The following is a 14,952-nucleotide window of genomic DNA, read 5'->3' as shown; positions in this document are numbered from 1 at the left end:
GTTCTTACGGTCAAATAAAGGTAGGAGTCCCTTGTCTTAAGTATTTTACACATATAGTCTCCTTTAAACTTCTCAACACCCCATGATACTGTGTGGCTCGGAGAGGTCAATGGCCCGTGTCACTGGCACCCTGCTAGATGACCTGTCCCGCTTCCTTATGTCAAGCTGGGACAATGTAACCGGCCATCACTAGGAAGCAATGGGCCATAACATTTCAAGGCTGGCCATGCTCTCATCACTTCTTCTCCGTACTCATCTGCTGGCCAGATGCCAGCAGGGGAGGATTCCAAAGCCACCACGTGGTGCCCGGTTCCCTGAAGAACTGGGGAATCGAGCTCCTCCTCCAGCTCACGTTCAATGGTGACGTGAGGAATAAATCTCCGTACCGTTCAGCACTGAACTCCGGAGATGGCTTGTTACAGCTGCTGCTCGGACTGACACACGCAGCTACTATGTTAGTGACCATTCACACTCTGAGGACACGTACCTGTCACTCTCTGCAGGCTATTCTCTAGGGCCTTGCCTTGGTCAGCTGGGCCAGTGGTTTTCACATTGGGGTGGAAGGGCATTTGGGCTGAGACCGCAGATCTTATGGCCTCCATGGCTCACTGGTCAGGGACACTCTCGCCCTAATGGCCTCTGTCTATCTCCCTTTAAGTCAGTCATCTCCACACACTCCTGGCCAGGGGCTGCATACCCACAGCCCGCCTCTCCACAACCCCATTCATACATTTCCTTTGACCAGCAACCCATCTGCCCGTTGCTGAATCATTCATCCTCACAACAACTGTTTACACTCCATTGGCTGACTCCCCACACTCTCACTGGTCGGGAATGCACACCTCCCGCAGGGGCCCCCCATGCTGAACCCGGGGAGTCAGTGGCCTGTACCACAGCTTCCGCACTCACTCACCCCGGGGGCGGGTCACAGCCATGACCATGATGGGGACACCCACACCCGAGGCCAGGACCCAGATGCAGATGTTGATCAGCTTGGCCTTGGCAGGCGTGCGGAAGTCCAGGGCCTTGACAGGGTGACAGACGGCAATGTAGCGGTCGACGCTCATCATGGTGAGGGTGAAGATGCTGGTGAACATGTTGTAGTAGTCGATGGAGAGCACAGCCTTACAGAGCAGCTCCCCAAAGGGCCATGTCTCCATCAGGTACTTAGCACTCTGGAAGGGCAACGTGCTGGTGGCCAGTGCATCCGCCAAGGCCAGGTTGAAGATGTAGATGTTGGTGGCTGTCTTCATCTTAGTGTACCTTCAAAACAAGCATGTGTGTAATTGTTTCCATTCAACAGATTTCAGTTTCACTTAAGATTCAGGGAGTGGGGGGCACCTGGGTGGCTCAGTGGGTTAAAGTCTCTGCCTTCGGCTCAGGTCATGATCGATCCTGGGATTGAGCCCTGCTCAGCAAGGAGCGTGCTTCCTCCTCTCTCTCTGCCTGCCTCTCTGCCTACTTGTGATCTCCATCAAATAAATAAATAAAATCTTTAAAAAATAAAAAATAAAATAAAAATTAAAAAAAAATATTCAGGGAGAAGAAATGATTTGCCCAAGGTCATGCTAAAGGTGAGGGGCAGAGGTGGGACTAGAACCCGGAACCACCTGACTCCACATCACCCTCTTTTCACTATAACAGATGCAACAGGATTTCTCTGGCTGTAGCTGACTTTGGCAGAAGGTATTTTAGGAAAAACCCTTCCTCTTCTGAGGGGTACTAAACAACATGGTTAAAAAAAAAAACAAACAAAAAACCTGGGCTCCAGAGGAAAACAGGTCTAGGTTCTAACCCCGCTTCTCCTAGTTATTGACTGAGGGACGAGGGGCCAGTCATGTGAACTCTCTAAGCATCAGTATCTATAACTGTAAAGAAAAAAAGAGGGGGGGGGTGGTGATGTGAAATGTAACGGGATGATCTACTTAGCCCTGAGCCCAAAGCCCTGGCAAGTGCTCAGTATATGACAGTTACTATTCTTCATCTATGAAGGATGAAGCTGGGGACTAGACCAGAGTGACCTGAGCCTCTGGCTTCTGCCACTGATCTTTGGGAAATACGACTGGCTAGCTCTGAGGAAGGGATTCTGCCTAGCAGACTGGGTGAGGCCTCTGTGGAGGGCCAGGGCTCCCAGTTCTTCCTGTGGTCCCATCCAGACCTTCTCATCCCCAGGCAGCTGGACTCACATTCAACCCAGGGCATGAGCCCAGGTATCCAAGCCAGATGTGTGCAACTGAGCCCCCCTCCACCTGAAACACCCCTCCATGCCGGACTCTGCTTTGCAGCCTCCTGCACCACACTAGCCCCCTGCTGGGCCATAATGTCTGTCATGGTCCCCCTCTGTACCCGGCCTGCGCTGGGCAGCGGACAGCCTGGAAGACACACTGTCCCGGTGCAGCGTGATCACCGCAGGAACATACAGGTATATCAAGGGGGAACAAGGACTGCTTTCATGCCCCTAGAGTGATGTGAGAAACCCAGAGAAGGGCTGCATGAGTGACTCCTCAAATTTCTGAGCAGGAGGAGCCCTGAGAGATTGAGGGAAAATGATTTTATGGAAGTGTGGTCCAAGGACTCTCTTCAGAATTCCTGGAATAGGAGACTCGTAGACCCCACCCCAGACCTACTAAATCTTACCTACATGGGGCTTGAACTCATGACCCCGAGATCAAAAGTCACATGCTCTACTGACAGAGCCATCCAGGCGCCCTGGAAATCTTCATCTTTAACAAGCACCACCCCCAAATGACTCTTAAAGGCTCTAAAGTTTGAGAAGCACTATGTGGCCTAGAGCCCATAGAGAAAAGACAGGAAAACTGAAGCCCATGGAGGTGGTGACATGACTCACCCAAGGTCACACAGCGGCAGAGCCAAGGCAAGAACTTAGACCTCCTGACTCCTGGACCAGTGCTCTTTCCCCACTCTACCCCCAGGGTGGAACCACACCGCATGCCTCCCCCGCTCTGGAAACCCTGTTCTACCACACCCAGGCTTGGACCCCCGTGCGAGCTGATGATAGCACACCGAGTGCCCTCTATGTGTTCTGAATGACGGAACGAATCCACACCAAGCTAGGGCTGCTCCTTCACGAAGGGACTGATTTTTTTTTTTTTTTTTTTGGATTCATGCATTGTCCTCCAGGGCCAGCATCTGTCCCACTCCCTCCCCAAATAACTGTCATTTGTCCTGGGGCTGGAGAAGCAAAAAGTTTTGCTTGGCGACAGCAGAATTTCAAGTCTTGGGAAGTCTGTCTTCCGCGGGGTGCGGGATCACAGCTGTGTGGGAGGCGGTCTCAAGCCCACAGCTGACTCGTCTAATTTCGCTTCTTTTACGCAGAACAATTAGAGGCTGTTCTTTGCCTGCTATTTTGATTTGTGAGGATCCTTCAATTCCCAGAGGGGGCTGGGATGCTGGGAAGCGGGTGATGAAGCTGCTGTCGCTGGTCCAGGCGGCCTGAGAGGCACCGCACTGACGGCTGGGCAGAGCCCCAGAGGCTCCCTCCTAAAAAGCCAGCCCATCCCCCCACACCCCCAGCTAAAGGGCTGCCAAGCCTGGCCCTACTGGCCTCCTCAGACAAATCAGGCCGCTCTCCTGCTCTCAACCCACCAGTGGCTCCCTGAGGTTCTCTCCCTATTCCATGAATTGGTCCCAGAACTTTCCCCTTGATGGATGGGCCCCGCCCCCGCCCCCCCACGATGGACTTCTTTGCTGTGTCTTGGCATATCAAGCCTACTCCCACCTCAGGTCCTCCGGGCCGCTATTCCTTCTGCCCAGAACCCCACATTTTGCATGGCTTGTTCCTTCTCTTAAGTCAGGGCTCTATTCAAATGTCACCTTCTCAGGGAGCCCACAGCTGGCCACCCTATGTAGAGTATCCCTCCCCCTCATCTCTCTGTCTCAAGTTGATGCATTTTTCTTTACAGCATGAGCCACCATCTGACTTTTACTTTTTTTCCTCCACATTTGTCTCTCTTGCTCATGTATGATCCCCGAAGGCAGGGGGATCGGTCCCTCTTGTTCCCTGCTAAATGGCTGGGATTTACCAATAGCGCCTGGAAAATGGCAGGCCCTTGACAGACACTTGTTAGAACCAGGTCTTAGTCCGGGGGCCTCATCAGCTCTCACGGAGACCACGCAGCCCCCTCTCTCCCCAACAATTCATCATCCAGGTAAGTCAGGGGGCCCACTACAAAAGTACATTTGCTCCGGATACTCTACTGCTTCCAGTTCTTCCACGGCTCCCCACCGCCATCTGGATGAAAATCAGACTCCTCAGACTGCCGATCCATCCGGGTGGCCTCCTTTCCCACAGGGCCTTCCATGCCCAGCCACATCCATGGTTCCTCAGATGTCTAGTCTAGCATGCCCTCCCTGCTATGGCCAGCCACTGTAAGGGCTTGGTGGGAATCCTTTCAACACACACACACACACACATACAGGATTTTATAAAGTGTTATTTCTGCCAATGTAATACAATTATATTGTGTAAAAAAAAAAAAAGTCATATAGTGTTATAATGAATACAGGTTACTCACTCCTCTTTCCTGCTCCCTAGAGACCACCACTTTTAATATTTTTATTCTTCTGGTGATCATCTCCATAATTCTAAATAACACGTTTCTATGGCTATTTCTTAATTTTCCTAATTTATCAGTTTCACACAGTACGTGTTGAAGTTTGTATCAGGTAAGCCAGGCTACATGGCAGTAACAAATTAGCCCAAAATCTCAGTGGTTTCACACTATAAAGGTTTCTTTCTCATCCTTGCAGAGTCCATGCAGCATCTCTGGGACTATATCCCATGAGGCAATGCCAGCCCCATTTCAATCTTGTGGTTCTGTCATCTTAACCCAAGGCCTCCTTGATCACCACAGGGGGAGAAGAGACAGCTGCAGGATCATCTCAGCTTCCTTCTAGAAGCAACACAGCATTTCCACCTAAAGCTTAGGGACTGGACTGGCCATGGCCCTGCTCCCAACTACAAGGGGTTAAGAAGTACAGTCTTCTATGTGCCCCGAAGCAAGAAGGACCAGGTATCAGTGAACATTAGTAATGTCTTCTACACACCCCCAATACAGTAGATGAGTATTAACTCTTATACTACCCAGCTCCACTTCCTTTCTCCATCCTTTCATAAGTTTAATTGCAACTGCCAAATTCTTAAATTAAATTTGGGGTTTCGGGGTGCCTGGGTGGCTCAGTGGGTTAAAGCCTCTGTCTTCGCCTCGGTCATGATCTCAGGGTCCTGGGATGGAGCCCCACATCAGACTCTCTGCTCAGCGGGGAGCCTGCTTCTCCCTCTCTCTCTCCCTCTCTGCCTACTTGTGATCTCTGTCAAATAAATAAATAAAATCTTTAAAAATAAATAAATAAATTTGGGGGTTATACAGTCTTTCTTTTAGAGTTTACCTTCTTATGACTTTATATTGTCCATTGCTGAACCAAATGGTATACTATCATTACACTTATTTTCTGTACATATTTTTGTTTTTCCTGGAGTTAATAGTTGCCTTTTTTCCTCATTTGCTTAGTTCTACGTACACATTGCTAAATCTCTGCAAACATTCTAGCAGATCTGTAAAATGCCTTTTCCACATAGTCACAGAGGCTATCAGCTCCCTTTGTTTTCCTAGTGCTTCACCTCCTGAAGCCTTCCTCTTCCCTTTCAATTTGGGACTGGTTGCTTTCTAGGCCACCTGCATACCTGTTCTACTATGTTGAAGAATCAGCTTCAAGTCTTTTCTCTCTTGGTCTATGCCCTCATTATGGTGAAACACATCCTCTAGTCACTTCCTAAGGAAGGGCACATAGGAAGCAAAATTTTTATATCTTTGCATGTCTGAGAATGTCTTTATTCTATGCTCACTTCTAATTTCCTTGACTATATATGGAATAGTATGTTGGAAATAATTTTCCACCAGAATTTTGAAGGCATGGCTCCCTTATCTTCTAGCTTTCAGTGCTGCCACTGAGCTATCTAAAACCATTCATGATGTATATATAATCCGTTCCCCCTACCTCCAAAACTTTTAGGATCTTCTCTTTATCCCTGGTATTCTGGCATTTTCTGATGATATGCCTTAGGATGGTTCTTTTTCATTTGTACTGGGCCCTCTCATTCCGAAGATTCATGTCCTTCAGTGTGAAATATCCTCACTTCATTTCTTTGATAATTAACTCCCCTCTGCTTTCTCTGGAATCCCTAGAAAATTGTCAGTCAGATATTGGGCTTCTTGATTGATCCTTTAATTTTCTTATCTTTTCCATTTTCCATCTCTTTGTCTTTTTGGTACATCCTCTGGGAAATTTCCTTTTCATTACCTCTCAACCTTTCTATTGACTTTTTTATTTTATATTGGCTCTCACATTTTATTTTCCCAGTGTCATTTCTTTTTCTTTTATTATTTCTTTTTTATATAGCATTTATTGCATCTTATTTCATGAATACAATATCTTCTCTTGTTTCTCTGAGGATACTAATAATTTTTGCTTTGTATTTTCTTCTGCTTTCTGCATTATCTATTTGCTTCAAACATTTGTTTGCTTGCTTACCCCCCCCTTTTATCCTAGAGACTTCCTTCAAACATCTAGTGATATGAGACTAAACGTTGATTTTTTAAAAAATATTTTATTTATTTGAGAGAGAGTGAGAGATAGAGAGAGAGAGAGAGAGAGAAAGCATGAGAAGGGGGAGTACCAGAGGGAGAAGCACACTCCCCGCTGAGCAGGGAGCCCGATGCAGGGGTCCATCCCAGCCCAATCCCTGAGCTGAAGGCAGATGCTTAACTGACCGAGCCACCCAGGTGCCCCGTACAGGTTGATCTTTGAGTGAGGCACTAAATAAGTAAATGGCAGCCCTGTGTATGTGTATGTGTGTGTGTGTGTGTGTGTCCATGCACATGTGCACACATCAGTATGGGGGTCCTGTCAACTAGTGAGCCTCACAGTAGGGGAACTGGGCCAAAACTGAGCTTTTATACAGGGGAACATCCAAATATCAGTGCCAGCATGTGTTTTCTCTGGGGCCTTGAGAAAGAATCCTCCAACCTCCTGCTTAGGGAGCACACTTCCAGCTGTCAGGATTATGGTAGCAGAGCTGGAGGAGGGGTCTGTGGACGCCCCCACACCGCACTTTCCATTTGGTATCTCACTCTGACCCTTTCTGTGTCTGCTGCTCAGAGTTCTTCCAGGTTAACTTCTCAAAAGAAAAACCCTTAACCTCTTGCAGAGTAGAGGGTTAGTCACCTGATTGTGCAGCATAACAATGGCGGGGGGGGGGGTGCTAAGGGTCTCAATGCTCCCTCTATAGATAATCCATCTTCTGCCCCTGTTTTCAGTTCCACACCTCACCCCTGCTCAGCCTGTTACTCTCCTTCAAATTGCTTTTCATCATCCAAATATGTGTTGACATCTCTTAAGGAACATAACCTGAGGCACAAGAGAGAGAAGTAATTTGCCCAAGGTCACATGACCAGTAAGTAGCAGCGCTGGTATTTAATTCAGGCTATCTAGTGCCAACATGTGGTAATGACTTTGCTGTACTGCTCCTCAGTGCATGTTACCTCCCTTCCTGTCCCCACCCCGTCCCATAGTTAGTGAAAAAGTGAAGTAATGTGAATTTATTATTTGTTCACTCTTCCGACAGGTATTAATCAAGTATCTGGTATGTGCCAGGTGCTGAGTAAGGAATATAGGTGTGAAGATGACAGTCTAGTTTCTGGAAATTTATGGTCTTAGGGAGGGATCAGACTTTGAACAAACTGCTACACTAATTAATATAGAGTCACCCACTATTACTGCTTTACCATGAAGGAAAAGAACAGGGTAAAGTAATGGACACTACCCAGCAAGAGTGGGAGGGAGGTTTGTGGAAGGAATCTGGCTTATATCAGAAGGTCAACAATGGCTTTTCTGAGATGTGTGCTATGAACTGAATTATAAGAAGAGATATCTAGAAACTTGCTCCTCTCTCCCACTCCCTCTCTCTTTTCTTGCCAAGTGAGGACAGAGCAAGAAAGTGGCAATCTAGAAGCCAGAAAGAGAGCTCTCATCAGAAATTGACCATGCTGGGGACGCCTGGGTGGCTCAGTTGGTTAGGCAGCTACCTTTGGCTCAGGTCATGATCCCAGCGTCCTGGGATCAAGTCCCACATTGGGCTCCTTGCTCGGCAGGGAGCCTGCTTCTCCCTCTGCCTCTGCCTGCCATTCTGTATGCCTGTGCTCACTCTCTCTCCCTCTCTCTCTCTGACAAATAAATAAAATCTTTAAAAAAAAAAAAAAAAAAGAAAAGAAATTGACCATGCTGGCACCTTGATCTTCTATATTTAGCCTCCAGAACTGTGAGAAAATGAATTTCTGTTGTTTAAGCCACTCAGTGTATGGTATTTTGTTATGGTGGTTTGAGCTAAGACAAGGTGACATTTCTACCAGGTTGGAAAGAATGAGGAAGAGCCAGCCATGTGAAGTTAAGGAGGTAGGGTATTTCAGGCAGAAAGAACAGCATGTGCAAAGACCCTGTGACAGGAAAGAGCTTAATGAGCTGCAGGGATGGTCAGACATTAAGTGTGACTAAGTGGCAGTAAGTCTGAGAAGCAGCAACAGAAGATGCAGCAGGGAGAAGTCAGAAAGGGTCAAATCATGCACAGCAAGAAGTCTGGATTTTATTCTGAGTGCAGCAGGAGGCCACTGGAGATTTTAAGCAAGGGACTGATGTGGTTTGATTTATGTATGTTTCATAAAAGATCACTATGACTACTGTGTAGAAGCGAGATGAAGGGAAGAATGAGGTTGGGTGAGAGACTGAACTTTCTGGAAAGATAAATCATTTACTGCCCCACCCCTCAAAACCCTACTGCTGATCTCTAATTTTTTTTTCTATTTCAAAAAGTTGTAGATATGACCTGAGACCCTTGCCTTACACCATATAAAAAATTAACTCAAAATGGATGAAAGACCTAAATGTAAGAGGTAAGACTATAAAGCTCATAGAAGAAAACATTGGAGGAAAAGCTACATGACATTGGATTTGGCAACGATTTCTTGGATATGACACCAAAAGCGCAGGTAAACAAAAGAAAAACAGATAAACTGGACTATGTCAAAATTAAACAATTTGGTCAGCTGCCTGTGCAGCTCAATTGGGTTGATTGAGTGGCTGACTCTTGATTTAAGCTTGGGTCATGATCTGGTCCTGGGATTGAACCCTGTGTTGGACTCCATGCTCAGTAGGGAGACTGCTTCAGGATTCCCTCTCTCCCTCTGCTCCTGACCGTAAAATAAATCAATAAATCTTTTACAATTTTATTTATTTATTTATTTATTTGACAGAAAGAGAGAGAGCACACAAGCAGGGGGAGTAGCAGAGGGAAAGGGAGAAGCAGACTCCTCGCTGAGCAAAGAGCCCAATATGGGGCTCAATCCCAGGATCCTGGGATCATGACCTGAGCCAGAGGCAGATGCTTAACTCACTGAGCCACCCAGGCATCCCAACAAATCTTTTTAAAAAAATTAAACAATTTGGTGCATCAAAGGACACCGTCAACAGAGTAAAAAGATCACACAGAATGAGAGAATATGTTTGCAAATCACATATCCAATAAGGGATTAATATGCAGCATATATAAAGAACTTCTAAGGGTGCCTGGGTGGCTCAGTCAGTAAGCATCTGCCTTTGGCTCAGGTCAGAATCCCAGGGTCCTGGGACTGAGCCCCACATCACACTCCCAGCCCCGCAGGAAGCCTGCTTCTTCCTCTCCTGCTCCCCCTGCTTGTGTTCCCTCTCTCACGTGTCTCTCTCTGTCAAATAAATAAATAAAACCTTCAAAAAGAAAAAAAAAAGAACTTCTACAACTCAGTACTAAAAAAAGCAAACAACTGGATTTAAAAATGGGCAAAGGACTTAAATAGACATCTCTTTAAAAATATAAAAATGGCCAATAAGCACATGAAAAGAAGCCCAACATCTTAGTAATCAGGAAAATCAAAGCCCCAGTGAGATACCACCTGACTCCTATTAGGATGACTACTATAAAAAAAAAACCAACAACAACAAACCAGGGGCACCTTATGGCTCAGTCAGTGAAGCATCTGACTCTTGACTTTGGCTCAGATGCATGATCTCAGGGTGGAGGGATCATCAGGCTCCACATTCAGGCTCCACATTCAGGGGAGTCTGCTTGGGATTCTCTTTCTCCTTTTCCCTCTGACCCATGCCAATGCTCTTATGGTAGTGCATATGCTCTAGGAAATAAATAAATCTTAAAAAAAAAAAAACACAGAAAATAACAAGTGTTGAGAAGGATGTGGAGAAATTGGTACACTGTTGGTGGGAATATGAAGTGGTGCTGTCACTGTGGAAAACAGCATAGCAATTCCTCAAAAAACTGAAAACAGAGTGTCATAAGGTCCAGCAACCCCACTGATGGGTACATACCCAGAAGCACAAAGATCAGGGTCTCCAAGAGGTGTCTGCAGACATTCAAACCAGCACTTTTCATAAGAGCCAAAAGGTGGGAGCCACTCAAGTGTCTACTGACAAATGAATGGATAAACAAGACGTGGCCCAGGCATACAACAGAACATTAACTTGGCCTTGAAAAGGAAGTAAATTCTGATACCTGCTGCAATAGGTGTGAACCTCAAGGACACCGGACCACGTGAAGTAAGCCAGTGACGAAAGACCAAAAACCTGTGTGACCTCACTTATAATGAGGTACATAGAGCAGTCCGATTCACAGAGGCAGAAAGTGAAATGGGGGTTTATCAGGAGCTGGGGGAAGAGAGAATGGGGAATTGTTATTTAATGGGGACAGAGTTTCAGCTGGGGAAGATGAAGTAAGTTCTAGAGAGAGATGGTGGTGACAGCTGCACAGCAGTGTAAATGTGCTTCATGTGCTTAAAAATGGTGAAAACAGTAAATTCTGTTGTGTGTATTTTACAATTTAAAAAAAAAAAAAAAAGACGTGACTAACGTGCCATCACTGTGTGTGTTCCCTAAGTTGAAGAGTGTGGTGTGGGAATCCTTTAAGGCCCTCTAGATCTTGGCTCCACAACATACTGGACTGTGTGATCTTGCATAAATGACTTCACCTCTCTGAACCTGCTTCCTCATTGGCAATTTCAATGTAATTGGCTTTTTAGGAATAACACGTGTGAAATTGCCTAGCTTACTGGCTGGCATGTAGACAAGAACAGGCGGCCCTTTTGGGCTTTTATCCCCTGATATCGTTCTGCTTTTCTCTCCTAGGGTTCCCACTGGATCCATTCCTGGGGGTGAGGACAGCAAGCCTGGTGAACTTCTGCTGACTCTGAGAGGCCTTGGGAAATCCTTTGCTTTTTTTTCTAAGTCAGAATCCTCCCTTAGGTCATCTTGAATTCAGCAGCTGCAAGGGAACCTGCTCCCAGCCACATGTCTCAGCCCTTGGAGAGGCTTCCTACAGAAGCAGCACCGAGTGACGGGCCGTGCTCATGTCACAGCTTTAGGCCCATCCCCTTGTCTGTCAGACAAGCCCCACTGGCAGGGGGGAGCATCCCCACTTCACCCTGACTAAGAGAGGGTGTGCTCTGAAGCACATCACATCCCAGGAGCACTCCAGGGCCTTCCGGAGAGCTGTGCTTCTTGGCTGACAAGTAAGACCCTAGTAGAATTTTCTCCCCCCAGCAAAGCCAGAGCACTCGGTTAGAGCAGCAGTGAGTGGCAGGTGCTGGGAAGGCTAAACCATTCCCTCCCTGGCGCAAGGCCTGCCTGGGACAGGTCTGATGGCTTAGGATGGGTTGTTTGTGTTTGTGTTCTCTGAGGAGCACTTCCTCCATTGGCCAGGCACTGGGCCGGAAACCGTGAACGCACGAATGTGTTTCATCCCCATGGCAAGCCTGATTGCTTACCGCGTCCTCGCTGTCCCCACCGCACAGCGGAGCTGGGGATAGCTGGTGCACCTGGAGACACACGGCTGCGGAGTGCCAGTGATTGGATGCCAACTCAGATCGGGTTCCCAGAGTCCACGGCCCCCTGCTGCCTGCACTAGGTCAGCAAACTGTGGCCCTGGGGCAGGGCCTGGTCTGGAGGCCAAGGCCAAGTGGAGCGAACATCTGGACCAGCACATCTGGATGCAGGTGGGCTCCCTGGGCTTCTTGTTTCCCACACGTTCCTCCACCCTGCTATGGTTTGGGGGTTTGCAGACAATCTGCTCATAATCCAGGTGGGGCTGGGGAGAACAGGCCTACAGACATCAGAAAAATGTCACAGGCACCGTGACGAGGCATGAGAGAAAGAGGTCAATTCAGAACAAAACATACACCTCTGGTCACAAAGGGGTGGCAACCGGTGTTCATGGACAACAACTCCGAGCCAGGTCTTTCCCAGGCACGAGTTCACGTGCTCCTTACGCCCGAGACATGCCATGCCGGCACAGGGAAAACATTTTCCTTCATTTCCTCCTCCCTGGACCCACACAGAGTGGAGAGAATTTAGGATTCCCCAGTAACAGGGAGCAGTAAAGGGACTTGCCCAAGGTTGCGGAGTCAGAAAGAGGCTTAGTGGAGATTCAAACTGAGTGCTTTCCCCCAGAGCCTTCCTCTTGACTTCCATTTCAGCTTCTCCCCTGAGGACCCAAAATGCTCTGTGCACCCCTCACATACTCTCTTTGACAGTTAAGATTTAAGGCATGGTGTGTGTCTTGCTCCCCACTAGGCACCTAGAACCTACAGCAGTCCCTCGTACCAATAATAATGTGCTCAACACCCTTGGTAAATGACTAAATGTCACGAGCACCTTCCACACTGGACTAGGACATCCTTCGGGCAGGAACCATGACCCCTCCGTATTGTATCCCAGGATCAGCATGGGGCCAGGTCAGAGGAGACACGGTTTACTGGAGGACATCCAGTGGGACAGAGGAGTCCAGAGTTTCCAGTCCTGATCCTGGAAAGTAACCAGCCCCAGACTGAAGACCTTGGACTGGGACAATTCTTCCTCCCCCTTCCCCTTCCCTCCTCAACCCAGAAAAACACGGGTCCCCCAAAGGACGCCTGAGCCTGACCCCGCTTGGCCTGAGATGGAAGCAACTCAGTTCTGCCGTGGCCAAAGGAAATGTCAAATCATTTATCCAAAGTAGCTCATCTGTTTCTAATGAAGCTAAGGGTATGTTTTCCACTCAGACACCACAGCCCATGAGGATCAAAGCAGGGGCAAGAGACCTGAAGACAAAACCAAGAACAGCAACAAGGTAAGAGCACTAACCCTCAGCCTGACTGACCTTGCGGCACCTCGGGGACAAAGCGAACAAAATGGTTTCGGGCTCAATCAAAACTCGTTTGGTTCCAAACAGCATGGATTGCTGGCATATTTCGAATTCACTTGGTTCCAAACCCTTTTAAAGATCTCAAAAATAATAGCTTCTCACTATAAAATGTTCAAACAGGGGCACCTGAGTGGCTCAGTGGGTTAAGCCTCTGCCTTCGCCTCAGGTCATGATCTCAGGGTCCTGGGATTGAGCCCCGCATCGGGCTCTCTGCTCAGCGTGGAGCCTGCTTCCCCCCTCTCTCTGCCTACTTGTGATCCTGTCAAATAAATGAATAATTTCCTTTTTAAAAAAAAAGTTCAAACAACATAGAATCATTTAATAAAGAAAAATTAAAATCACTGTTCAAATTCCAGAGCACTGTTAGAGATAAGATGCACACACTCATACCGGTTTACATAAAAGGGACCTTGCTTTAGTACTGTTCTATAACCTGTTTCTCTCTCTCAAAAATATGCTGTGACCATCTCTCTATGTCCATAGATACAAGTTAATATAATTTTTGGTGCCTGCCTGTGATTCTAATCCAGAGGTCAACAGACATTTTCTGTAAAAGGCCAGAGGGTAAATATGTTAGGTTTTCAGGCCACAGAGGATCTCTGTGGCACCGTCTCGCTTTCTCCTTTGCAACCCTTTCAAAGTACAAAAACTATTTATAGCTCAAGGACCACACAACAGATTGTGGGCCGGATCTGGCCTCACCTGCGGACACTGAAGCTCCTACATGAAATTACTTAATAAATCCCCCGTTGAAAGACATGTGGGTTGTTTCCACGTCTTCGCTATTACAAAAAACCCTGTGATAAACACCCTTGTGCACACAGATACCTGTGCATCTCCTAGGGGAAAGTTCCTGGAAGCCCAGAGCTAGAGAGCAACTTCACAGTGAAGGCATTCCCTCTAAGGCCCTCTAGACAAATAGCTATGCAGTTTCTGCTTGAGTATTTCCAGAGACGGGGGACTCACCCCCTGCAGGCACAATCTACCGTGTTGTTAGGACCACACACAGAGGAAGCAAGTTTTCTCTCTTTTTGAGCCAAGGGCTGCCTCTTTCTCACCTGGTACGATTCTCCCTGGTTCTGCTCACAGAATCACAATGTCTAACCCTTTTTCCTTCCACGTGTTGGAAAATGGCAGGTGTTAATTTCCACACCTCATGCAGCTGTGGCGAGGCCAGAGTGAACACAAGGAAGTGCTCAGGCCACATTGGCCGTTATGGCTGCTTGGTTAGCTGCCTGCTCAGGGCCACGTGGTCATTCCTCGGTGCCCTCATCTTGAGTTGTTCTGGCACAGTCCTGAGTGTGATCATCTGAGGACAGAGGATATCACCCTCTTGGGTTAACAGAGGGCCAAAGATGATGAAGGTCAACCATGTGATGGGTACACAGACGGTGCTCAGGCCTGGCCTTCTCCCATCTCTCCAGGCAAGTAAGTGAGGCCAAATCCATCTTCTTTGGGATCTAGAACCTCGAATCTGTTCACATGGACCGATACCCCAGGCAGCAGGGCCGGCGTCCATGGACAGGTGTTCAGGTTCGTGCCCATATCCAGATGCGGTCTTCAGTGTTTCCGAGCTTACGGCTCACTGCCGATGCAAATAACGGCTTAAACAGGACCACCGTGTCACACATGTCCCGAGCTGGCCTCCTCAGCTC

The 14,952-nt window shown here is 47.6% G+C and overlaps 1 protein-coding gene across 1 annotated transcript in view; it reads right to left on the bottom strand.

Annotated features, from left to right (window-relative positions):
- OPRD1 (opioid receptor delta 1) overlaps positions 1-14,952 on the bottom strand; it is a 39,427-nt gene that overhangs the window by 8,110 nt on the left and 16,365 nt on the right. The window contains exon 2 of the mRNA XM_082684906.1: positions 914-1,263. Coding sequence (XP_082541032.1) covers positions 914-1,263 — 350 coding nt within the window. The remainder of the gene's footprint in view (positions 1-913; positions 1,264-14,952) is intronic.

Source organism: Mustela nivalis, assembly GCF_964662115.1.
Source record: "Mustela nivalis genome assembly, chromosome: 10".
In the NCBI taxonomy this organism is placed as follows: Eukaryota; Metazoa; Chordata; class Mammalia; order Carnivora; family Mustelidae; genus Mustela; species Mustela nivalis.
The sequence above is the reverse complement of the archived record's forward strand: the minus strand, read 5'-3'. Positions and strand labels throughout refer to the sequence as shown.